This window comes from Temnothorax nylanderi, unplaced genomic scaffold (assembly GCF_030848795.1).
Source record: "Temnothorax nylanderi isolate EJ_2023f unplaced genomic scaffold, tnyl_v1.0 TNYL_tig0013_pilon, whole genome shotgun sequence".
In the NCBI taxonomy this organism is placed as follows: domain Eukaryota; kingdom Metazoa; phylum Arthropoda; class Insecta; order Hymenoptera; family Formicidae; genus Temnothorax; species Temnothorax nylanderi.
The window spans coordinates 1,200,110-1,225,217 of NW_027249075.1; the positions used below are offsets into that span (position 1 = coordinate 1,200,110).

Genomic DNA, 25,108 nt, shown 5'->3' on the forward strand with positions numbered 1-25,108 from the left:
ATCCTTAAATACTCTTATAATATTTTAGGTAAAAACAATATGTGAGATGTTTTGAAGAAATAGTCTGATTTTAAATACAAAAATAAGAAAAATTTTTATTGCTTTCTATAAAATTTTTGTTTCATATATATTTATAATTCTGTATGTTTTGATGCTTCTGCAAGTGGTAAGACTTTGTCTACTTCTGCAAACCAATCATTGTACACAGCTTTAGGATCAACTGACCAGAATCTGTGAAATGATATAGGTTCTTGAGATGCCAAATAAGCATTAGGATAATCTACAGGTTGTGCCTGCAACAGTTACGAAATACAAGATGGTTTAATATCATCATATTAAAGTAATAATCATTAGAATATATCGGAGTAAACACACTACTGAAATTATGTCATCCTTTTAAATTATACGTCTCATATATATTTCAATATTTCATACATTTGTATATGTGAGTTCAATGTCCAACATAAATTACGACAAAAAATTATTACGTATACCTGATGGAACATCGAAGAATGCACGCCTTCTACTCCAAGTCGCAATAAACAAAGTCCAAAGAGATACATGTCATCGGGAGTAGTCGCAGATGGGCAAGTGCACGCGCCCGGTTCTACCATCAGATGAACCAAGGGAGCTGATAACACGACTCCCGCACCGCCAGTTAAGTATTGATAGCCATAGTGACTGTCCCACATACGAAATCCATAACGTTCGCCGATCGCGACTGCGTGCTTAGGATTGTAGCACGTGAGCAAGTTTAATAAACGTACTACACTGTAAGACATTAAAGTACACTTCAATTTTTCAATATCTTAAAAATAAAGATTATAATTTTGCATAATTTTGTCAACTTAAAAATAAGATTTTTTTAAATATAATTACATTTACCTGAATATAGTGTCATCGTCGACAATGGCAAGCCAATCGAAATTACGTTTTTTTAGTATTTTGCTGGCTTCTTGCAAGATAGCATAAGTTTTAGCACAGTGTCCTTTAGTAGTATTCGGGACGATGTATGCCTCCCGTAAATTTTTGTCTAGATAGTAGAACAATTCAGCAGCTTACGAAGACTATAAATATATTCAAAATATACGTAATTTCATTGATGAGGCATACCGGCTGCATCACTGAAATATCCAATGTTCAAATCGTACTTGGCCCACGACTTTTTAACCACTGGGATTCTGTCTAAATGAAATTTGGCGCAAGTCTTAACAGCGAAATAAATGTTTTCTGGAGCTACAGAAGAACTCTGCAAATCGAGAGTATTTATATCAACGTGGTTCAACAATAAAATATATTGTTCTCTTTTAACTTATTAAAATTATTGTTATTATTAATTAGAAAGTCATATCGTGTAACATACGCAAGAATGGAAGAATCGGGGATACGTGGCGCAATCGGAGGCGGACACAATGCACAGTTTAGACACATGAGTCAACTTTGCGCCAGTGCTATTTAAGACAAAGGTCGCGAATTCGTATGATACGTCGATAGAAAAATCTGCCTTCGGTTCCTTGCCCTCAGAGACTCGTTTAGATAAACTAAAAATGTTAAGTTATATTTTTATATAATTTTTGGACAAAAATAAGAATAGAAACAGATCGTAACCATATGTTTTAAAAATTAGATGCCAATTTTGTTGAGCTTTCAATTTTATCTATAGCCTATTTAATGTCTTCCGTTGTTACTCCTCCGAAGTTTTTATGACTCTTATAATAATGATCATTTAATATAAAAATATAATATACCTCTTTAATAGCGTAGCGCTCATGGCAAATCCAGATGCCATGTGTGGATACCTAAACCTCTTAGTGTGCTGCGCAAAGTGATGAATAATAGTAGGTTCACGATCATAAAGCATGTGTCCAATCCATACATTCTGCACAAACAAATTATCTAGAATGCAAATCATTCTTTCTTAAAATGTTTCGCGGCAAGAACGCAATTCACCTCAGACGAGCTAAATTTTCCAAGAACATTCAACAGCTTCTCTAATCGAATCACAGTATTTTCCAAACAAAAGAAGAACCACTCCACATCTGGAAATTCATTCGACAAATGAGTCAACAGCGGAACTATTGTCCAGGAACCTTTGATGTCAAGTTCATGGGACAATACGACGTGTGGCAATTCCTAAAATATAGAGATACCTTATTTAGCAATAAGTAACAAAACAGACGTAGTCGCCTGTATATATTTACTTAAGACTCAACAAAAATACACAGGGACAATTTTATTGTAATCAAACGTACTCCTTCAAGACCGTCACCCTGCTCATAGATGTTTTTCCTCAAATAATCAGCATGGGCTGCATTGTAGCCTTCCTTTTGACTCAGTATTACTATCGCCAGCTTGTTGGACTCTGGAAAATATTCTAAATTAAGAGTTTTTCATGCATTCAATATTGAATAAAAAAAAGAGGGCGAGTAAGGGGCAACAGTTCAAAATTCTTAAATATCAATTTAATATAAGACAACGGGAAACTTCTCAGGTAAAAAGTATCTGAAATAAATACCTAATATACTTGCATTTGCACTCGCGATGAACGAGACGCAGGCGAGAAACGTGAGATATGTTAATAGTTCCATTTTTGTCGAACAGCGTTCGAAGTCTGATGGGAAACGGAAGGTCTATATACGTTCCTGTCGGCGCTAATTCCGTCTTTGCAGGGGCGGAATTTTTCGGCGTTTCGACGCCTTTTAAATTAACCACCACCTGTTCAATTGTTACTCAACAATCCGTTCCGTCCATCGCTGCATCCGATCGCTGGTCAGCTGTTCATTGTTGAACTGTGCGAAAAAAGCCAGTTTCGACATCGTCGCCCCAGGATTCGTCGAACCTGCAGATGGGCGCCAATCAGGCTCGCTCGTTATTCCGCGTGTCGCTTCTCGACCTTGTACCTTCTTCGGCGCAAACTGGCGCAAACCGAGGAGGGGGGACACACGTAAGGGTCAGAATATTGATTTTTCGGAAAAAACGCTCTTCTAGTGCCTGAGTCCGATTAAACTGAAGTTCAGTGTCATTCAGTGTTGAACTAGCAACCGTAACGAGCTGATTGCACGCCGCAGTTTACGTCAGTTCACGTGCCTGAGTTGTTATACGCATAAGTGGCCATAAGTGGACATAATTTGTAAACAAGCTAAGGAAGGGTTAGACTAGGTAGTAGGTGGCAGATAGAATGTGTAGGCGTTTGTATACGCGCGGCTTATCAGTCATGAGTGTCTCTCGCGAGTCGAGGGCGCACCAGAAGAAATTGAGGTAATCAAGGTCGGTGTAACCTTAATTCTTGACGTTTCCTTCATGTGCCTTGCATACTCTATAAAAAGCACTCGTGTCTTTATTGTAGATGCATATGTCATACTGGTTCGGCGTGGATCTGGGCAGCTTCCTGTTTTCAGGATACAACGTTACCACGGTATGGGGTCTGGTGGCAACGTGCCTGGGCTTGGCTGCCCTCGCAGTGCTATACGAGGCCATGAAGGTCTCGCAGATCCACCTGCAGCAGGCTGCGATTAGACCCATATCTAGGACAACGTCAGCCTCCTCGGAGAGTTCGTCCCTCCTATCCAGAGTGACGCCGAAGAACTTTGGAACTCACACAAGATGGCACGTTGTTGTTTTCTTATCTCCTTGAAGCGCGATAAGCCAAATGTGTTATTCGAACACTCCAAGTGACTTCGAGTAATTAACTTAATTGGGGTCTTCAACATGTCAAGTAATATCTGTTACTATTTTGTTAACGTGAATAGAATTGCAAGTTTTTTGTTTAGCATGTGGAAGAAAAGGGACAACAAATTGTGTAGCGATTCTGCTTTATAGGTACTTCTGTCGATTGAATCAATCGCCGATTAATTGGAGTTTGATCAAAGTCACGTCCAAAATCGTTCAAAATTTATGTATAATATTAGATTTATTTTTTGTAGCTAAACTTTGTATACTTTTCATCTTTTCTCGTTTCTCTCTTCAACGTCTAATTATATTTTTATTTTATACCGAAATGCACAGAAAGTATAATATAAGACAAAAACTCGATTTCATAATTATTCTAGAATTCGTATCTTGTATAGGCAAAATGCAATATACCTGTAACAATAATAGCATTTTTCATAATAACGAGAAATAAATTAGTCATATTACGTTGGCATTACTACTTACAATTTTAGTTATTATTTTAAATAATACATTTATCTTCCTGCAGCAGCTAGGCGTTTTTATCTTAAGTCGATGTTAAATATGTTCCTTTAGTGGAAGCTGCTCGAGATGGACATTGCAAATGTTGCACTGGTCTCTTCACACTACGCTTGGTTATATCCTGATGATGACCGTTATGACGTACAATGCATATATCACCATCGCCCTCATAATCGGAGCGTTCTTTGGATACTGCATATTCGGTCCTACTCTCGTACAATTAAACATGCAACGTTTTCACCGCAAACAAGCAATTGTGGAATGTGACAAGAATTGCGAAGGTAACGCAACTTCATGTTAGCTTAAGAAAGCGACTACTTTGACCTTGTTTTTTTAATCGCTCCTAGATATTGTCTCAAATCAACAGAGACGCGAATCTGCTGTCTCTATCGTTGCTGAGCAATTAGTCATCGAAGCGAATATCGAAGTTCACGTACCAAGAAATACGTGAGTTTTGACATCAAACATAGCAATGGAAAGTCTGACATTATCTAGGATAAATTGTTATTGTTGTCATGCATTACATATTTGTATGTATACGCAGCACGTTTTACACAGATGTTTTATTATAAATTACGAAGATACATGTATAAAGATATGTACATATATAAAGATATGATACGATTTATTATAATATGATATTTACAAGTAATACAAGATCCTTGTTAGATTTCTATATAACAGATACAAGAATGTTATTTTGTTATAATAGGTATACAAATATACGTAATGTTAACCATTAATATTGATTAAAATTAATATTTTCTTGAAAAAATATTTAAAAAATTTAGCTATACATTCATCGAAAATTCCAATCAACGATTCCTTTTTTACATTATTCTCATTTGGAAAAAAATATAAATAACAAAGATCAGTAGCGTAACAATTTTAGTTTAAGGTCCTAATTACTTCAAAGACCATATTTTCCGGAGTTTATGATTTAGACATTGAAATTGTCTTCAAAGTATTGATGTATATTATCCATTATAAAGTCATCCACATAATCCATAGCGTTCTCCGTCTCCAAACCTTCAAATAAAAGACCGTAACATGGACTGTCGACGCTGTTGAAGTGCTCGTATCCGTGTATCTGATTGTTGCACAGCCAGCAAAAAAAAGATTGGCAATTTCTACACGTCATTTTGTTGCAACCTTCGGTTTTGCTAATGAAAGAACGGCATTTCGGGCACCTTTTCGCATTATCCTAAACAAAGTTACACATAATCATTATTAGGAATAATATACTCTTATTGTAGTCTTATTACTTAATCTACTCATTAATTTCCATATAATCGTTACATACGTACTTGCAGATACTCAGTTGTAAGATATTTTTGGATTGTTTGCATTTGCCGCTTGCCATATTTCTTCTCCAACATTGCCTGCTGCTTGATATTGCTGTTTTTGTATTCATCAATAAGCTTCATAATATCGGTCGATGTCATTTCGCATGGTTCTTGTCCGTGGTACGACTGTTTGAATAAATAAGTATAGAATATAGGACATGTGTGTGTAGATATATATGTATATGTGTTTATATATAGTACATGTGCATGTATCTTATGCGTTTAAATATTGAGATACATCTTACCTTACGGCAATAGACGCAGAAACAATACTTGCAGATGGGACAAATCGGTGCGTCATCGCCCGGGTTTCTGATAACCGGATATTGACAAGAAATTTTTGGGCAATACACTACGTCGTCCATAGTGTCTAATGTTACTCGCAACATGATTTCTTCGTATTGGAAAAACAAGTCTGGACAGAGAGTCTTAACGTCGTTGTCACTTATTTTGCGTTTGCAATCTATCGTCGGACACAATATAGCATTAATACGCTCGATGATGTTGATGCGTATGTGCTTCTCCATGCAACTTTTACAGTAGATGTGTTTACAGTTTTCCAATTCTATACAGTTCAGTCCTGGGCATTCCTCGAAGCATATGCAACAAGGATAAACATTCTTGTGAAATTGTACTTTATGTTGCTGCTTGTTGTAAGATATTAATAATCTTTTGATATCTAATAACAATGCACCATTCTGAGCCCTGGGATCGGATAACTGCACCAGGCGTAACATGACATTATCTCGTGACGTGTGAATTAGATGCAAGAAGGAAACGTCTAACGTTTCGTGTATGTTTAAAAAATTGAAAATATCATCTTGTAGGAAACTTAGCCACAGGAAGATGATCTCGTTACCCTGGTTCTCTTCCCACATTTCATCTAATTTCTGACAGATGAAAGACATGTCCCAAGGTGTCAACCAGACAACGGAGATGCAGAAATTTGGTGGCTTCTGAGATGGATACGTATTCGGGAGATTAATGTACATTCTGATTGGCGGCAAGTGCTCAACGAAGATGCTATCGTCGGAAACAGCTACATCGGAGGGACTACTGTTATCGAACTTTATTTCTAGTTTTTTAGAAAATTTTGGATATATGGTGATCGAGCATTTTATATATTCGCTTTTCGTGTAGAAGAACTCTGTTTCGTCGTAGATACTAGAAAGGACAGCCACTTCGTCCTCCTGTCGTTGGAGATTGCTTGCAGTCTCACAAGACATCTTGTTATCTTGATCAATGTGATCTTACTAAAATCCAAATTAATATAATGTAGTTTAACTGATTTTCAAAGAGCATTCATATATGTATATATACAGAAAAAATAACAAACCTGTTAAAGAAGTTATTAGAATTGCATTCTATATTCTTACAATTGGAATTCTACATTCTTTTACTGAATCTATAATATAAAAAGACAGAGTAACAAAAAAATGTGTTCCAGATACAACTATTACAGATACAAGCTTACAATTTATAAATGGAAAATTAATATAATAAGAATAAAAATAGAAAATTATATATAATACAAATTGTGATTAAAAATATATATATGTTTATATACATATATATAATATCACAGACTTTGCGTGACAATAAGAGACTCCCGAAGTTATTTTAAGATAAAAATTCTAATACCAAAATGTCGAGGCTATAATAATTTCAAATGTAATTAAAATAATAAGTGTTTAAAGAATAATAAAATTGGCCGAAATTTGCGCACTTAGGCACGGTATGTCGCACAGTAATAATAATTTAAAAAAAATAAAAATTATTTATTTGGTATTTAACACAATAATTAATTAATAATCAGCGTATGTATCCATATCTAAAAAATAGAATAAAATTAAAAAGCAATTATACCAGTATCGAAAATATAATTGATGTTGAGAACGTCTTCATTGCGCAAAGTATATAATAAAATACTATAATATACATTATAATAAATGTTATAATAAAAATGCAGTTAAAATTCATATTTATAAAGATATTTTAAAAAAATAAAAATATTTCAAGAAAATTAAAGAAAACAGAAATTAATAAATGTTAAAAAATTGTGTCGAAACTTAATAAAAATCGGATAAATAAGAGAATTAGAAATTTATAATTTCTCGTTGTAATTTAAAGTCGAGTAAGAGCCGTCTCTTATCACAATTACCAAAATAAGAGATATTGTAGATGGCGCGGAGAGAAGAGCATTTAGAATCTTACTAAGTGTTACTAAGTCCTAATCGTTGACATCGTTGTATTAATTAATTATATCCGCAGGAACTTTAACAGGGAACTTAACGAAAAATAAGAAACAATTTGAAAAAAGGAATTGAATCACGAATATCATTCTGTACTTGGATTATGACGCTAATGACGTATTATAATGTATATGAATAAAAAAAAATCGGTCGTAAGAGGACACACGTGGGTATCCAAATGATGCAACTACGGCCTAATTTTATTAGCCGATTTTTTTTTATTCATCGTTATTCCTGGCGCCGTTAACTATAAATGTTTTTTGGGGGGGGGGACTTTAAAAACTAAAAAAATAAATAAACAAATAAATAAATACATATATAAAAAATAAAAGAGGAGAAATAAAAGGAGTACAGTTTCGAGTTTAACTTGTTAGGGCTTTCAGGTCACACATGTAAACATTACTTTAATTTACTCGAAATTATATTTTTGCGTATATATTGAATTATAATCGCGAATCAAATGGAAAGTTAAACGAAAGAAGTTTTTAAAGAAATTGCGCCGTATTAGTTCAGCAACGTGTAATGGAGTACACGCACATGGCAGTAACGTAAAACGCTAACGTAACGTTAGTCACGATCAGTTGCATAGTAATGCCGCGTGATGTTTTTAAATCCTGCCATGTGCGTTGGAGCAGTTAACGTTCAATTAACTAAATATTTATCTCTGTTGTCAGAAATAACTATGCTCTTTCTACTTCGCCATGCCAATGGTGTTATTGCATGTGCAACACGATACATTCACTAACACGTATTGAATTTCTATTTACCGAAGGAAAAAGCGTAGCCGCGCAGCAAATGCTCCTACGTCGCACTCGGAGTCTACTGAGCAAGTGTCGAAATACTCGAAATCTGAGGCTCGTCTGGCTCTTTCCGCCCTTTTCTCGAAATCATTCCTCAAGACTCAAAGCATTATCGCTGATATCGCTCTCAAGCCTAGACAGCCTAGTCAAGCCTAGTGCGCGCGCAGCGTTCTCTCATGTATCACGGTGGCCGGGGTCAGCCGGGTGCACGTTAAGGGTCGACAGGAGTAACCAGGAGTAACACTACCGACCTCTGTCGGGTTGCTTAGCTGCGAGTCCGTATTTTATTTATTATAAATTTTTTAAGAGTCAAAATGGACAATCCGGCTTTGTAGCGGGTTGCGGCTGATCTTACTGATTAAAACGAGCATAAGTTTAATGAGATTCGTTAATTAATTTGGCTAAAATTTGGGAAAAACCGTTTCTAAGCAGCTTTGCAAGCCGACAGAGGTCGGTAGTGTTAAGCGGGGAGCACACACTTCTGCACAACGCATAATGCGTAAGCATAAGAAAATTGATTGGTCTATTTTCTTATGCATATGTATATGGACCAATCAGTTTTCTTATGCTTACGCATTATGCGTTGTGCAGAAGTGTGTGCTCCCCGTTTTACTCCTGTCGACCCTTAAGCATTAGAAAACTGATTGGTCTATTTCCTTATGCACATGTGTATGGACCAATCAATTTTCTTATGTTTTACGCATTATGCGTTGTGCAGAAGTGTGTGCTCCCCGCTTAAAATTAAATAAATTACTAGAACGCGCAACACAGCGAGTTCTAATGGCTTCTGCACACAGGACGCGAAAACGCTTGCCGCGCGGCAAGAAGCGACGCGGTAGCCAATCAACTTTTAGTTCTTACGGAAAAACAACACGTTGATTGGCTACCGCGTCGCTTCTTGCCGCGCGGCAAGCGTTTCCGCGTCCTGTGTGCAGAAGCCATAAGGTTTGTTCGCGTCGCATGCCCCACCATGCTCCTAATCACTCCAACGCACTCCAAAAACTCATCTGCTCCAATCGCCACCTTTTATCCGTGATCCAAGTGCTCTTGGTGTTTATTGGAGTATGCGACGCGAACAAACCTCATAAGTTCTAATAATTTATTTAAAGTAATTACGAGTAGAGATTAGCGATTGGATAACATGTAAATTACTGGGAAATGCGACGCGTCGATTGGTGCATCTTTAGTGACTTTTGCTAAATCGATTCACAGTGACCAAACCTTTGACAGGGTCTGTTTTCTATTGCTGAACTGGCTGCACTAGTTCAGAGTTTATCTTTTTTACTCCACACTGAAAGGAAAAAGATAAACTCTAAACTTAGTGCAGCCAGTTTAGCAATAGGGCCGGTCTACAATGAGTGTCGTAACTGTCGTAACTGTCGTGAGTCGTAAGAAATTGACCAATCACAGTCGAATTTGAGGAGAATAATCAACTAGTGATTGGTCAATTTCTTACGACTCACGATTTACGACAGTTACGACATCCATTGTAGACCGGCCCATAAAAAACAGACCCATTAGTGCTCATATACAATAGGTGTTTTAAGCCCTAAGCCCTAAGAAATTGACCAATCACAGTCAATTATTCTCCTCAAATTCAACTGTGATTGGTCAATTTCTTAACGCTTAGAGCTTAAAACACTTATTGTAGACTGGGTCTACAATGCGAGTCGCAAAGTCGTGAGTCGCAAGAATTGACCAATCACAGTCGAATTTGAGGAGAATAATCGACTGTGATTGGTCAATTCTTACGACTCACGACTTTGCGACTCGCATTGTAGACCCAGCATTAGTCAAAAGCTCAAACTCTGTCGGAGGACCACTTCGACCAAGCTCCGGAAATGACCAATCGCATTTGCTCATTAAGGCCCGGTCTACAATGGATGTCGTAACTGTCGTAAGTCGTGAGTCGTAAGAAATTGACCAATCATTAGTTGATTATTCTCTTCAAATTCGATTGTGATTGGTCAATTCTTACAACTCACGACTTACGACACCCATTGTAGACCGGCCCTATTGCTGAACTGGCTGCACTAAGTTCAGAGTTTATCTTTTTCCTTCCAGTGTGGAGTAAAAAAGATAAACTCTGAACTAGTGCAGCCAGTTCAGCAATAGAAAACAGACCCTGTCAAAGGTTTGGTCCCAGTGAATTGATTTAGCAAAAGTCACTAGAGATGCACCAATCGACGCGTCGCATTTCCCAGTAATTTACATGTTATCCAATCGCTGATCTCTACTCGTAATTACTTCGGATAAATTATTAGAACTTATGGCTTCTGCACACAGGACGCGAAAACGCTTGCCGCGCGGCAAGAAGCGACGCGGTAGCCAATAAACTATTGGTTCTTACGGAGAAGCAACACGTTGATTGGCTACCGCGTCGCTTCTTGCCGCGCGGCAAGCGTTTTCGCGTCCTGTGTGCAGAAGCCATTAAGGTGCGATTTCACGATGACGCTCGACGCTGGATTCGAGCGTCAAATCTGGTCACGTGATAGATTCAGAGGGACGCGAAATATAACCTAACCACTGGATTGGCTGAAATGAGCGTCGAGTGTCAAAGCTAAACACAGTTTAGCTTTTTGACGCTCGAGAATCCAGCGTCGAGCGTCATCGTGAAATCGCACCTTTAGAACTCGCTATGTTGCGCGTTCTAGTAATTTATTCAATTTTAACGTGCACCCGGCTGATCCGGCCACCGTGATATATGAGAGAACGCAGCGCGCGCACTAGGCTTGAGAGCGTATAGTGCTTTGAGGGATGATTTCGAGAAAAGGGCGGAAAGAGCCAGACGAGCCTCAGATTTCGACACTTGCTCAGCAGACTCCGAGTGCGACGTAGGAGCATTTGCTGCGCGGCTACGCTTTTTCCTTCGGTAAATAGAAATTCAATACGTGTTAGTGAATGCATCGTGTTGCACATGCGACCAAATAACACCATTGGCATGGCGAAGTAGAAAGAGCAGAGTTATTTCTGACAACAGAATAGAGAAATATTTAATTAATTGCACGTTAACTGCTCCAACGCACACATGGCAGGATTTAATTCACAAAATAAAAACATCACGCGGTATTACTATGCAACTGATCGTGACTAACGTTACGTTGCGTTAAATTTTACGTTACTGCCATGTGCGTGTACTCCATTTTACACGTTGCTGGACTAATACGGCGCAATTTCTTTAAAAACTTCTTTCGTTAACTTATTTCCATTTGGTTCGCGATTATAATTCCCGTATTCCATAATTCCCGTTACGAGGGAGACGCGTCCCCCCAATATATACGCAAAAATATATAATTTCGAGTAAATTAAAGTAATGTTTACATGTGCGACCTGAAAACCCTAACAAGTTAAACTTTAAACTGTATTCCTTTTATTTCTCCTCTTTTATTTTTTATATATGTATTTATTTATTGATTTATTAATTTTTTTAGTTTTCAAAGTCCTCTCCAAAAAAACATTTGTAGTTAACGGCGCCAGGAATAACGAGCCTAATAAAATTAGACCGTAGTTTCATCATTTCGATACCCAACATGTGTGTTCTCTTACGATCGATTTTTATTTTATTTATATACATTTATAATGCGTCATTAGCGTCATAATCCAAGTACAGAATGATATTCGTGATTAAATTCCATTTTTCAAATTGTTTCTTATTTTTCGTTAAGTTCCCTGTTAAAGTTCCTGCGGATATAATTAATTAATACAAGGAATTAAGAATTAATAAGATTCTAAATGCTCTTCTCTCAGCGCCATCTATCTCTTAAGGTGAAATTTCATGGGCAGTGAAAAGCAGCAGCAGATCGTACTGATTGGCTGCAAAATAGAGAAGTTCTCGAGTTTCTAGAACTCCTCTATTTTGTAGCCAATCAGTACGACCTGCTGCTGCTTTTCACTGCCCATGAAATTTCACCTTTATTTTGGTCTTTGTAATAAGAGACGGGTCTCATTAATTTAGTCGGTGATTAGGATGACTTCCATCAGACTTCAGTTAACTTAACTAGCGATTAATTCAACCGGCAAACCTGCAAAATTTATAGTTATATAATTCGTTGTCTAAAATATACGGAGGTTCGATATTGAAAACATGGGAATGTGTCTTGGCACAGGATAAAAATTTATGAATTAAAACATACTCGACTGTAAATTACAAAGAGAAATTATAATTTCTAATTCTCTTATTTATCCGATTTTTATTAAGTTTCGACACAATTTTTCAACATTTATTAATTTCTGTTTTCTTTAATTTTCTTTTAATATTTTTAATTTTTTTGAATATTTTTATAAATATAAATTTTAACTGCATTTTTATTATAACATTTATTATAATGTATATTATAGTATTTTATTATATACATTGCGCAATGAAGACGTTCTCAACATCAATTTATATTTTCGATACTGCAATGGTATAATTACTTTTTAATTTTATTCTATTTTTTAGATATGGATACATACGCTGATTATTAATTAATTATTGTGTTAAATACCAAAGAAATAATTTCGACTTGAACTTTGACACGTAAGAAAGATAAAAAAAAAAGGCTAGCCACTTTATCGGTTCTTGTTACGATTGCGTAATAAGTGGATCTCGATGATTACTTTATTGAGGAGAATGACGCACAATGGATTTGTGGGCCGTTCCGTCCATATTAATGGGTCCTACGAGGTAAATACATTCGCCAATCGTATTGTTATTTCAGAATTTTCTATTGTCTTCCAATTTATTATATTCATTGAAAAATATCTGGAATATTTTCACTATAATGAATAAAGGACAGTTTATTTTGGTGGCGACTAACGCTTCAAAATCTGAGACAGTTTGATTTAGAAGATATTCTACATTTAGTTGTATATCATTTAAATTGATGTAATAGTTGTATTATTTAATTTTATTAAATTTGTGTTTTCTTGCACTTGATTTATGTTGACTATTTAAAATTAGTAGGCATGCTTGTGTTGCTCTACATAGTAGAGAAATATTATTGTAATTAAAGAATTTCTTTTCAAGGAAAAAAAGTTATAAGTCTTAAGTTATATGAGTAATATGACATGTATAGAAAGCTCACATATAAATAGCTATATACATATATTATTTTTTTGCAGGAAGCCATAAAAGCGTTAAACCTTACTCTACAAAGCAACGCTGCTTATTTGCAATCAGTTAAGAAGCAAGTCACAAATAATCCTGCAAAATTGAAGGAGACAGAAAAATATTTACTCCGGTAACGAAGTCATCAGTATTTTAATATTAATAATCTGAATTAGAATTTAAGTAGATTATCTTGCTTATACTTGAATAAAATTTACTTGTTTCTCTTCTCGATTAAGAAATGCCGCTTAAAAATATATTAAATGTAAATTTTTTAATTAAAGTTTGGTCTTATTTCAAAAACCCATTAACTTCAAATCTATTATTACAGGTCTGGTATCACTTTGGAGCAATTGGACAGTTTGTCCGTCATCCATGTGGCCGGTACCAAGGGTAAGGGTACAACGTGTGCGTTTACGGAGGCGATTCTGCGACAGCACGGCTTCAGCACGGGCTTCTTCAGCTCGCCGCACCTGGTCTCCGTGCGGGAACGCATTCGGCTAAATGGCGAACCCATCAGCCAGTCGCACTTTGCTCGTTCCTTCTGGACCGTGTATCGACGTCTGGAGCAAAAACGAGAACACGAGTCCGACATGCCGACGTACTTCAAGTTCCTGACGATTCTCATGTTCCACGTGTTCCTGGAGGCAAATGTTGACGTAGCGATCATCGAGGTTGGAATCGGTGGCGAACTGGATTGCACCAATATCCTGCGGAATCCGGTTTGCGTCGGTGTGACGAGCCTGGGTCTGGAGCACACTTCGCTACTGGGCGACACTCTGGAAGAGATCGCTCACCAGAAGTCGGGAATCTTCAAACCGCATGCGGTGGCTTTCACGGTGCAGCAACCGGAGTCAGCGATGCGCGTTCTACGGAAGCGAGCCATAGAGAGAAGATGCCGCGAGTTGCGAGTAGTTTCCACGATCCAAGATCGAGATTGGAACGATGTCTTTTTGTTGACATCAGGTATCGACGTCAGTGACGTGCTGTATCAGAATGCTTTACTGGCGGTCAGCATGGCACTCGAGTGGATGAAATTGCGTAGCGACCGGTCCATTGTAAAAGATGAATACATCAATAGTGTTTACAATTCTCTAAGCGGTAAGGATACGTCACAAATAGTTTCTTTAAATAAATTCGCGACAGCATTGGCAAACTGCAAATGGCCTGGTCGTACGCAGATTCTGGAGACCAGTGTGGCGGATTTCTTTCTGGATGGTGCTCACACAATCGAGAGTATCGTTAATTGTGTATTGTGGTTCAAAAGAGTCAGCCGAGAAACCTCCAATAAGTTCCTAATATTCAATACCAGTGGCGACCGGAATTCTCTTAAATTATTAAACCTGCTAAAACCATTGAACTTCGATAGAGTTTACTTCGCTCCAAATTATGCCGGCGTGACCAGTGTGGAAGATTTATCGAATTACGTGCTAATCGACGAGCAGAAAAAGAAGTGCAAGAAACACCGCGAGCTGTGGGGCGAGAGTTCGATATTGAAGAGTAGCGTTGCTGAAGTGCTCTACGACATTAAGAGGCATGTATCGTCGCGAACAGACAGTCACGATAAAGTAGAAGTACTTGTAACGGGATCCTTACATATGGTTGGCGCGGTATTGGCCATCCTGGATCCCAATTTGACGATGACCAGTGATTTTTAATGAAATGTAAAATAAGATAAAAATTCGATTTGTGTTAAGATGCTTGTGTAACCGTGGCGAAATAATTTGTGATGAGAAATATGAAATGTGATAAATATCAATATATATGCAAGAACATGATAGGACGTTGAAATAGCAAAAAAAAACAACTTTTTTTTTTACAAATCGTAGAATTATATTTAACATAATATTAATAGTAACAATAATCATATTAATTACTTATCATGTTAAAGCGATACGTATCGCATTGTGGCATAATTTCAGAGCGACGTTCCCATGATTATATATTTGCAATAATAATAATTGCTTTTGTACTTCAATGTAGGTCGCTCACAGTGCATCCGACTTGTAAAGTTATGTGTTTGTGTTGAATTTATTCCATTGAGCGAGTATATACGATATCGCGATAATTGTAAAACAGGTATTCAAAAAATCTTTGGATGGTACTCTAGTTCTGACTCCGCCTCCGTGTCAGATAGACTAAGTGAAACGCCAGTTCTTCGTCTCAGGCGATTATCCTCAGGACTCTAAAATAAATTGAAATAGTTATAATTGTACAGCATCGCGAAGGAATTTAATACAAATGTTTACTATTTTGTAATACAATATAAAAGGTAAATATATATTTTAACCCTATTTTATACTATATTTATAATATACGATGCTTAATCAAAATTTCAGGTATCTTTCCTATAATTCATATTGATACGCAGGGTGATTTTAACAACTAAAATAGACTAGTTTTTTCTAATAAAAAATGAAAATAGAAAAAAGTGAAGTATATGTCTTCTCGATCGATTTTTAACATTTTTATTCATACAAAAACTCAGATCAATATAACATGAAGAATAAAAGATATAACTTGCCTGATCTAAAATACCGGCAGTGGGTTCAGACGCGTATCCTACTTCTTGCGCATCTTCTTCCAAGTCCGCCTCGTACTCCTCCAGCTCGTCCGAATCTGAATCTATATCGAGATCGATGTATCGGCTACCACGCGAAACTTTGCACACCATCTGCGCGAGATCGGTGAAAGTGTATGAAGAGGGTGACTGTTGATTATCCGCTTGATACTTCGCTCGCAAAGCTCTCGCAATTTCTCGATCCGCGTTGAATCGAGGTAGAACTCCGGCTTTCGATTGACCTTCGAAATACGTTTTCCCTGAAAAAAACACGATTTATTTCAGTCCTACAAATGTGTTTAAATATATGCAATGTTTCATTACTCATTAATAAGAAATTTACAATATAACATATGCTGTATGATTTCTATTAGCGTCGATTTACAATTCTTTACAATGGATTTGGGCTTAACATTAAATGTTAACAGACATTTCTCACCGTGTTGATATCCCACGTCCTTGATCTCGTCGAAATTGGCAAATTGAAGGGTCTTGTACTTGTCGATCGGCGGCCTGATATACTCGCAATAATCCGAACTCTTCACCTCCTCCAGCTGGCGCACGCAACTCACGTACGCCAGCCTGGACTGGATATCCGGTAGATTTGGCACTTTCACAGGTGTGGCAAATGGATTCCACCGCTTCCACAATAACCACCAACCGGACAACGAGTCCCCGTAATTCGTTAAGTCTGTGTCGTCCTGTGAGCCGACGTCGATGGCCAGAATGTGATGCGCTCCTTGCCGCAACATTTCGTCAGCTTGAACGGAAACAGAGAGAATGCATGAATCGAGAACGTTAACATCAATTCGTTGTCTCTACTTTATAGAAGATTTAACTTATAAAAAAAAATATAGAATTTACGTATATTATACATCGTGATATATTTTGTTCACGGAATTGTATTTTTATTTCTTTTAGATATCATTTATATATTTCTAGATTTATTTTATATCATGCTAAATTTCTCTAACAAATTTCAGGAGTATACTGGCTGTACATGACTAAAAGTATCAAGAGATCATTGAGAAATTACAATCAGGACTAAACGTAAACGATAGAAAAGACGAATACCTGGCACGTTATTAACATAACACCCGTCGACCAAAAGATGCCCATCAAGAGGATCGCAAATCGGAGGAAAGACCCCCGCGATAGTCATACTGCCGCGAATATATTTCCATAGTAAACCTGAGCGGACTTAACTATTCAGAATTCGATAACTGCATCTTTTATCAACGGGAGTGAGCTTGGCGTTTCTCGTGATTTCATAATTTTATTTCAGTAACACTCATAAATAAATCTTCAAGATCGTGCCAAGGTAAATGTGAAATGATACAGAATCCAACTAAAATTGGACAGTCAGCGTGTTTGAATTTCAAAGAAGAACTAGTAACTTGTTGTAAAATAAATACAATCGATACTTTCAGATAAATTGCTAAATTATATAATTTATGTAAACTTTTAAGATTTAAGATTTAAGATTTAAGATAAAATGTATAAATTCCCAGCGGAACCTCCTAAATAAATTTCATATTATCTTGACACCATTATTAGCGTTATAAATGTTTTCCTTTAGGCTCTATTGACTGTGCGAAAATTGCAACCGTTTATCAGTGCGATCTGGATTACCTGGAAGGTTATTGACGTACCCGCCGTCGAGAAGGAGATGGCCATCAACGGGGTCACACATGGGTGGCATATAACCAGACAATGACATCGAGGCCCGAATGTACCGCCACAGCGATCCTAAAGACGACGAATCATTCTCTTTAATATCCTCCATTTACCCGTATACATTATCTGAAGTACTTCCTGTATTCTTAAGTTGTACTAACCGCAATTAATCAAACTTTCTCTTTCTGTGCGAATATGTGTATGTGTGTGTGTATAACGAGAAAGACCAATCATTAATCAAAATTAATTGACTAAAACCGCCACCAACAGTGATGATTAATTGAAAACACGGATTAAAAAGAATTTTAATAACGGTAAATCTCTAGATATCTTCAGATCAGACATCCATTTAAACGTTCTAGTCACATTAAACATTTTATTTTTTTCCAGTTTTGTTTAAAAAAGTTAATAGCATATTATGCTTTGCATATGAATTTTTAAATAGTAGTTTTTAGTAGATTGAGTAATATCGTATTTTTTTTCGATATCATAATTCAGTAATAAGCATACAGGAAGTATATGCACATCAATTTATAATTTTTATACATTCGAGTAAAAATAAAAATATGCCTCATTCGCTTTTCTCTTTAAAATCTGCATTAAACGGAGAGTACGTCAACAATGGTTATCCAAAAAGCTCACTCCCGCTCGTAAAGCTTCTACTAATGCTAATGTGCACAAAATTTAAAATTAAAAAAATCTACATGCCACGACAAAGCTGTTAGTGTGAATCAAGTAAGAACAATTTTTCATGTTTCCATTTTTAATACAGACATCTAAAACCGATTGCTGATTGCAAGTAGTTTTAGATATTATCTATAAAATGAAACACATCTCTTACGTATTTGATTCACTTACGTTTGATTCACTTTGGATATATTGCAAGTATTTTTAATAACATATCAAAGCTTCTAGTTATATTTCTGGAAAATTCATTGAATTAAACTTGCAGAATCCTTGAAATCATTTAAAAAAATTTATCATATGAATAACAATCTATTTATCGTACAATTTCATATTTAAAAATCATAAATGCGTGTGAACATCAATGGCTGAATGTACGAAAAGTAAATCAAACTAGAAGCTTTGTCAATTTAGAATTAAAAAATGCAAAGTATTATATTTTTACAGACCGTGTCTATGCGTGCGCATACAGGAGTCCGTGATGTCTGTGGTTATAGTGAAATATGGGAGCCACAAATCCTCTATATATGTGTCGCTGAAAGTCTGCTGTATCGTTTTGTTAAAATCTTTACCGGAGAACATCGAAGTCATCGGATAAGTCAAGTCCATAATCTGCCGCCACCATTGCGTCATTTTCTGCCAACAGAGATATATATTTTTACATTATTATGAACATTTCACGATTCGACGACAAGGATTTAAAAGCAATTATTAAGATAAAAGAGAGAAATTTTAGATAAAATTTCTATATTTTATGATTTGAAAGAAGACGATTAGAATTAAAGAAGATTATAATTCTACAGATTTACATATTGTGCTTTAGAAATTCACAGTGATAAGAGAATCCAAAGCACAGAGCGACAGAAGTCGCGAAATCTATTTTGTCTCACCTTAGACCACTCTCTAGCCTTTTGTGTGGTAGTGGTAATGTTCTTTTCCATGCACCACAGCGCACCCATAAAGGCGCCGATGCTGACACCACCAACCATATCTATGGGTATACCTGCCTCGATGATGGCTTTCACCATGCCGACATGAGCAGCGCCTCTTGCACCACCTCCACCCAGGACGAGACCGACCGACGTGCCGGTCAACCATCGCGCTAGTCTACTGAAATCGCTGTGTACGTTCGGCTCGGACGTGAGCACTTTGGAGTATAATTCATTCTGCGATACGACATATTTTAGATTAGACTATAAAGTAGTTACACTTTTCTCTCATTAATATTCGCAAAATAAATTATTTTTTTACTAATAACAAATAAAATAAGGCAGATCGTAAGCAATTTAGAATTCCTGGTGGATCGTTGCTTACAATTCTGTACAGCGATCTTCTGGCGAACATCCGCTTTGGACACTGGATGTGATGATGGCTGGATACCCATGATCTCATGTTCAACCACTGAACGGTGTTCGTTGGTCGTTGACCATTCTGTTCCTTGTGTAATAGCACCAGTTCTTTCTGCGTTCGCATTACTAGCCGTTCTATCTCACGTTCTGTTCGACCAATCGATGGCGCTCGATCGCCCAGACCAACGATAAGAATGCAATCAGCCTGTCTCGCGCATCGCTGAGTCCATAGCGTGTAACTCGAATCACATTGATACAAAGAGATTCTGTGCTGATCTTCCTGCTGTGCAAGCCAGGAAGTTAATCGGTATTCGTTTGCAGGTTCCATGATGGTCGTTCCTAAAGTCTGTAAAAAAAAAATTGATGATTAATATGTTTGTTTCCGAGAAATCAATGGACTTAAATATTTAATCATCTTTTTTATTATGAAATGATTAAATTTAAAAAATAAGAAATAAATTAAAGAGAATTAAATTATGCTATATGTATAATACATGAGCGGTGTTAATTTATATCAAGATAAATATTAGAATAACCAAGAGATTCGCGATTGCAATACAGTACCTTTCTTACGACATCTGACGTTAAACGAAGACAGGGTCCAATGGCACATAAAGAATGATATAATTCGTAAGTAAAGGAAGTCAATGGTACATCATCCGACACCGGCACTATGGCAACAGTCGAAAAATTTATTTGTGCGGGTCTAGCATCAACCGTTGCTGCGGCTCGTCTGTAAAATAACATTTCTCTAATTAAATAAATTCGCACTAATAACATTATAAACACAAAACATTTGATTTATGTAACAATAATGATCTGATCAATTGCTTAATATATCGATAATCAATAATTATATTTACTGTGTATCATTGCTGCCGTTTTTCGTATGTGCTTGTTGCCAAGTGCCGAGTATGCGATGACCGAGAAGATTTATTAATCTCGTGACAACAATTGGATATCTGAGTTTGATCACGTTGAATAAACCTTCCGGTAGCTTTGCCAGCTCGGAATCCCGGACTGCCATGACTGTCGTCGACCTCGGAGTCTGCGTGACCATCTCTACGATTCCTACCAAGTCACCTTTTCCGTATTCTGCTACCGGTTCTTTTTTGCCGTTTTTGTAAGTGATTACCGACCGCAATCGTCCGCTTAACACAATGAATGTCGAATCCGATTCATCCCCTTGTCTGTAAACGGCCCGTCCGCTTTCAAGGAACAACCAGTCGAGAGCGAAATCCACCTGTCCAAGAAACAGTAATATAATTATGTGACTATATTGTTCCAATAAAAATTTGTGCTTCAAGACCAACAAATAATCGACGCGCAGTTTGTTAAATGGAAAAAAGTATAAATTCACACAAAATATTAGGCTACAAAGATTCAGCTCAACCGAAGACTTCTCTCTCTTGTAATAATGTATTAGAAATTCTTCTTTTAATAAGTTTCTTTTTTTTTTTTCAGATTCTTACCTGTCTCACGAAAGGGCTTAATCTGCGAACGACGGTATGTGCCACGTGCAACACGACTGTAGGTTGTTCCCGCATGATAGCGAAGAACGTCAATTTACTGAGCAACGCGATACGGCTAGAATGCTTCGCTCTAATTGTGTAAAAGGATGGTTCGCCGGTTAGCACTGCTAAACCACCGACAATTTCACCCTGATGAGCGCTAAACATGTGCACTTCTTGGCCTGCGTCTCGACCCTCCGATACGCGTTGGCTTACTATCAGCGAGCCCGAAAGCACGTATACGAGTGCGACATCCTATAACGCGATTAAATTTTGGTAATATTTCTGCATTTATAAAAAATAATCCTTTCCTTTTATACGCAACATATAGCTTATATTCGACAAATGCAAAATGACAAACCTTATGAGATTCTTCTTTCATCAGATAAGTACCAGCCGGCACTTCCCTGATCTCCACTTTGTCTTTGAGCACCGTCTCGTCCTCTATGCCAAGTTCACGAACGAACGCGTCAGCGGCTATCTGTACCAGCTGCGCTTCATCCAGCTGTTGTTGCTGTTGCTGCGCCGCTTCGTTGACCTGGCGTTTTTTACCGGAATAAGTACTTCCCGAATGAGTGGATTCTGGATGTGATCCGTGTGTGGACTGAGACATTGCCGCATGAGGTGGTGTTGCCCAGTGAGAGTCGCATTCTGGTACCATCTCTGCCGAACTTTGATTACCCATTTGCAAGTTATGATTTTTCCAATCGACATTGCTCTTCCTGTCAAGTAACGCGACTATTACCAAATTTGCTTAATAATTAGTCTGATTACTTTAACAAAATTTGCTTAATTTATTTAATATATTAAATTAAAGAGATATAATCAATATATTTTAGTTAAAAAATTTCTTACCGTCGGATGGGCACAGGTTGAGAAATGCTTGAATTAAGTGCATCACGTTGAGGAACGTCGCTGGTATCGTGCACTTCCGATGTACTGTATATACCCTCGACGTTTTGCGAGGCAAAGTTCTCTCTGGTTCTTGATCGTACCGGCGAACCGGAAAACGGACTCTGTTTCTTCTTGTGCGATCCCTGATTGACTAATTCCGCGGAAAGGCCGAGATATTGATGCAAAGCAGTGAAGGTAACTCTCTGCAACCGTACCATAATGACCTGGATAACTCGAACGAAGGCATCAGGATAATCTTGAAACACCTGAAATAATATCAACATTGTTCATGAAATATCAATTTTATTTTTATATAGTATAACATAATACTGAAAGAGAATATAAGGTAGGCATAAATGCATAACTTACTTCTTGAAATGCGCTCATTGGTAACTTTACTACAACAGAATCTTCTACAGCTCTTGCCGATACAGTTTTGTATGTACTTGTATGCCCGGTAAGTACATCAGTAAAGCTAAGAAGACTGGTAACGGACTCGCCTGTTTTTACTACTTTTAACGATATTTGAGAGCCATCGGGTCCAGTGATATATACATTGACTAAACCCTGCTGTACTATAAATAAGTTCTCGTCGGGGTCTCCGATTTTGAACAATGTACTGCCAGCAGGTAGGGTCATGATTTCCGTGTGCTTGCATAATTTCAGGAATACAGGTTTTTCAAAGTGGCCAAAAACTCTAATACTTTGCAACATATACAGAGCATCTGGCGGTACTCGCTCGCCAGGCCCTAGATCTTCCTCCAGATATTCAGCCGGTGGCTCCAACACCTTGAAATTAAATAATTTGCTTAGATATATATCACATAAACATATCAATAATTGTTGGTTAATTATCGCGAAATATACCTTGAGTTGTTGTGGGGCAGTATCCTTCTTAAGTTGTAACAATCGACGAGCAAATCTCATGACCGCTCGTCTCTTCTTCCCTTGTCCAGTGGCGTGCACCTGGCCACCAATGGACTTTACTTTGCGCAACATCTTTCTGCCGTAAAAGAGAACCTTGTCTCTCTTCCTGAACCTCGGCTTCCCAGTGCCCACTCCAACAAACTCTTTCACCTCCGGCAAAAATTCTTTGTTCTTCCATTTTCGTACCACGAAGATCGACGCAATTAAAAAAATGAGGAGTAAAATTGTGGCAATGATGAAAATCGTCCTCGACGTTTGATATTCCTCTATGAACCTCCCAATCCATCTTGAAAATATGTATGATCCCAGGCTCTCGTTGAACTTATTAAATAATTCTATCACCTGTGTTTAACACATTCTATCATTAATACATCTCAAAAATACATATATTATTTTCCTAAGTAAAAATACAAGATATATTTTTTCCATGTGCTATAATCAATGGATAAACAATGGAAAATGTCAACTAAAATCATTGTTAACTTCTTATTACGCCAGTTAGATTCTTGCTCAAAAAAGAATTCTGATTTTTATCATCAAAATTATATTACCGACTAGATTACACAAATTTCAATCTATCCTCAAAAATAAAAAATGTTTTATACACGGGATAGATCTGAAAGATGATGACATTTCTAATAAATATTCACAAAATAATTACCATCGACATGTATCGTTGTTTTAGAATTTATGACGTGTATAAGTTACGCAATAATGTCAACTCAATGATATAACTTTCTCGTACAAAAAAAAAAAAAGAAATATGAACCTCCTCGAAGTCTACGGACTAATGACACTTGGCATCTTCTTAGGTTACGTCTTTGATCTCCATAGCATAGTAAAAATTAGGTTGCGATTGTCAGTGACTTTCGAGATTGACGTAAATAAACACGACTACGCGCAGCGTGCCGTGTGGAAAATCGTATATCGATCAACGGATATCTAGCGGTGAATGGGAATTATCTCAAGGCAGCAAATATACACAACCTCCATAGTGGGTACTCATGTCTCCCTCTCCGCCGAAAAATCCACTCGGGACAGGATGTGTCACGATCGGGACCGCATGCAGTCGGCGAGCACAAAACGCGATCGGCTAATCGAGCCCGTCGGAACGAAAGATTAATTATTTACAATTATTTATCTCGCGAGTAAACGACCTTTGATACTTCGCTCGAGTCATCCAGCGCCATTTTGTCCGCGCGGCTGCGAGATCGATTGTGATTTAAAATAATTCATGTTGTTGGGACAAACACACCTCGGCGACTGTGCGGGCGAACGTCACACAAGTCGACGCGAACCGATTGCATAAACGATCGCTCTCGGCTGCAAATCCACCAGTTTCAATCTTATCGTTTAATTTTCGCGACGATTACCAAGTGCGCGTAATTACCGTTCACATACACGTATCATTACTTTATTACAGGTTCGTCATTTAATTCTGCGTTGTTTCTTTTATAAGAATTTTAGCTGACCGACTTTGCAAGAAGATATTCGCAAATTCGACGTTCGCACGTTTCGACAATCAATCCGAGGTTAATTCGCATACTTGCGTATTTAAAACAATCGGAATACGTGCAAATACGCACGACGCGTGACTTATCGCGCGCAAACAACAAGCGTTAAATTAATCATCGCTAATGACACTTTTAATTAATCGCAATAACGCGTCATTCGTTTGGCACGCGTCTCCCCGCCGATTCAAATATTCGCGCGGCGCACGCGCGCTCGCCCGAGCGGCGCGGCGCACGCGCACGCGCACTCGCCCCGAGCGGCGGGGTCGCTCGGCGAGCCGCCCGGTAGAGCGCGCCACGGCGGAATTCCGGGCGGT

At 37.5% G+C, this 25,108-nt stretch overlaps 5 protein-coding genes across 11 annotated transcripts; 2 read left to right on the forward strand and 3 right to left on the reverse strand.

Moving 5' to 3' along the window:
- Positions 1 to 68: 68 nt before the first annotated feature.
- On the reverse strand, positions 69 to 2,657 carry LOC139768003 (beta-1,3-glucosyltransferase). Of its 2 annotated transcripts, none has more exons than XM_071697819.1 (9): positions 2,516 to 2,657; positions 2,253 to 2,362; positions 1,951 to 2,133; positions 1,749 to 1,879; positions 1,364 to 1,541; positions 1,114 to 1,249; positions 886 to 1,033; positions 495 to 771; positions 69 to 293 (listed from the first exon to the last, which is right to left on the reverse strand). In XM_071697819.1, the coding sequence occupies exons 1-9, from the start codon at positions 2,586 to 2,588 to the stop codon at positions 132 to 134; spliced, it is 1,398 nt and encodes a 465-aa protein (XP_071553920.1). In that variant the 5' UTR covers positions 2,589 to 2,657; the 3' UTR covers positions 69 to 131. The 2 variants fall into 2 exon arrangements, with proteins under 2 accessions (XP_071553920.1, XP_071553919.1); XM_071697818.1 differs by having other exon boundaries at positions 2,253 to 2,374; positions 2,516 to 2,643.
- Positions 2,658 to 3,126: 469 nt separating this feature from the next.
- Positions 3,127 to 6,888, forward strand: LOC139768006 (protein SLC31A2). 2 transcript variants are annotated; one of them, XM_071697825.1, is made up of 5 exons: positions 3,127 to 3,258; positions 3,347 to 3,606; positions 4,246 to 4,472; positions 4,539 to 4,638; positions 5,817 to 6,888. In XM_071697825.1, the coding sequence occupies exons 2-5, from the start codon at positions 3,347 to 3,349 to the stop codon at positions 5,851 to 5,853; spliced, it is 624 nt and encodes a 207-aa protein (XP_071553926.1). In that variant the 5' UTR covers positions 3,127 to 3,258; the 3' UTR covers positions 5,854 to 6,888. The 2 variants fall into 2 exon arrangements, with proteins under 2 accessions (XP_071553926.1, XP_071553925.1); XM_071697824.1 differs by having other exon boundaries at positions 3,128 to 3,267.
- Positions 4,800 to 6,763, reverse strand: LOC139768002 (E3 ubiquitin-protein ligase RNF14-like). The gene is made up of 3 exons (XM_071697817.1): positions 5,783 to 6,763; positions 5,499 to 5,663; positions 4,800 to 5,395 (listed from the first exon to the last, which is right to left on the reverse strand). The coding sequence occupies exons 1-3, from the start codon at positions 6,761 to 6,763 to the stop codon at positions 5,132 to 5,134; spliced, it is 1,410 nt and encodes a 469-aa protein (XP_071553918.1). The 3' UTR covers positions 4,800 to 5,131.
- Positions 6,889 to 11,126: 4,238 nt separating the features above from the next.
- Fpgs1 (Folylpolyglutamate synthase 1) lies at positions 11,127 to 15,972 on the forward strand. Of its 3 annotated transcripts, none has more exons than XM_071697814.1 (4): positions 11,127 to 11,461; positions 13,031 to 13,255; positions 13,693 to 13,811; positions 14,010 to 15,972. In XM_071697814.1, the coding sequence occupies exons 2-4, from the start codon at positions 13,181 to 13,183 to the stop codon at positions 15,334 to 15,336; spliced, it is 1,521 nt and encodes a 506-aa protein (XP_071553915.1). In that variant the 5' UTR covers positions 11,127 to 11,461; positions 13,031 to 13,180; the 3' UTR covers positions 15,337 to 15,972. The 3 variants fall into 3 exon arrangements, with proteins under 3 accessions (XP_071553915.1, XP_071553916.1, XP_071553917.1); XM_071697815.1 differs by lacking the exon at positions 11,127 to 11,461 and adding an exon at positions 12,530 to 12,728; XM_071697816.1 differs by lacking the exon at positions 11,127 to 11,461 and adding an exon at positions 12,538 to 12,657.
- On the reverse strand, positions 15,691 to 24,851 carry Sws (patatin like phospholipase domain containing sws). 3 transcript variants are annotated; one of them, XM_071697783.1, is made up of 15 exons: positions 24,268 to 24,851; positions 23,221 to 23,622; positions 22,723 to 23,142; positions 22,315 to 22,619; positions 21,821 to 22,181; positions 21,421 to 21,714; positions 20,812 to 21,191; positions 20,513 to 20,681; positions 19,914 to 20,294; positions 19,490 to 19,765; positions 19,049 to 19,235; positions 17,871 to 17,987; positions 16,678 to 16,998; positions 16,203 to 16,498; positions 15,691 to 15,863 (listed from the first exon to the last, which is right to left on the reverse strand). In XM_071697783.1, the coding sequence occupies exons 1-15, from the start codon at positions 24,271 to 24,273 to the stop codon at positions 15,762 to 15,764; spliced, it is 4,017 nt and encodes a 1,338-aa protein (XP_071553884.1). In that variant the 5' UTR covers positions 24,274 to 24,851; the 3' UTR covers positions 15,691 to 15,761. The 3 variants fall into 3 exon arrangements, with proteins under 3 accessions (XP_071553884.1, XP_071553883.1, XP_071553882.1); XM_071697782.1 differs by lacking the exons at positions 17,871 to 17,987; positions 24,268 to 24,851 and adding exons at positions 17,313 to 17,429; positions 23,942 to 24,258; XM_071697781.1 differs by lacking the exon at positions 24,268 to 24,851 and adding an exon at positions 23,942 to 24,257.
- Between the last annotated feature and the right edge of the window lie 257 nt (positions 24,852 to 25,108).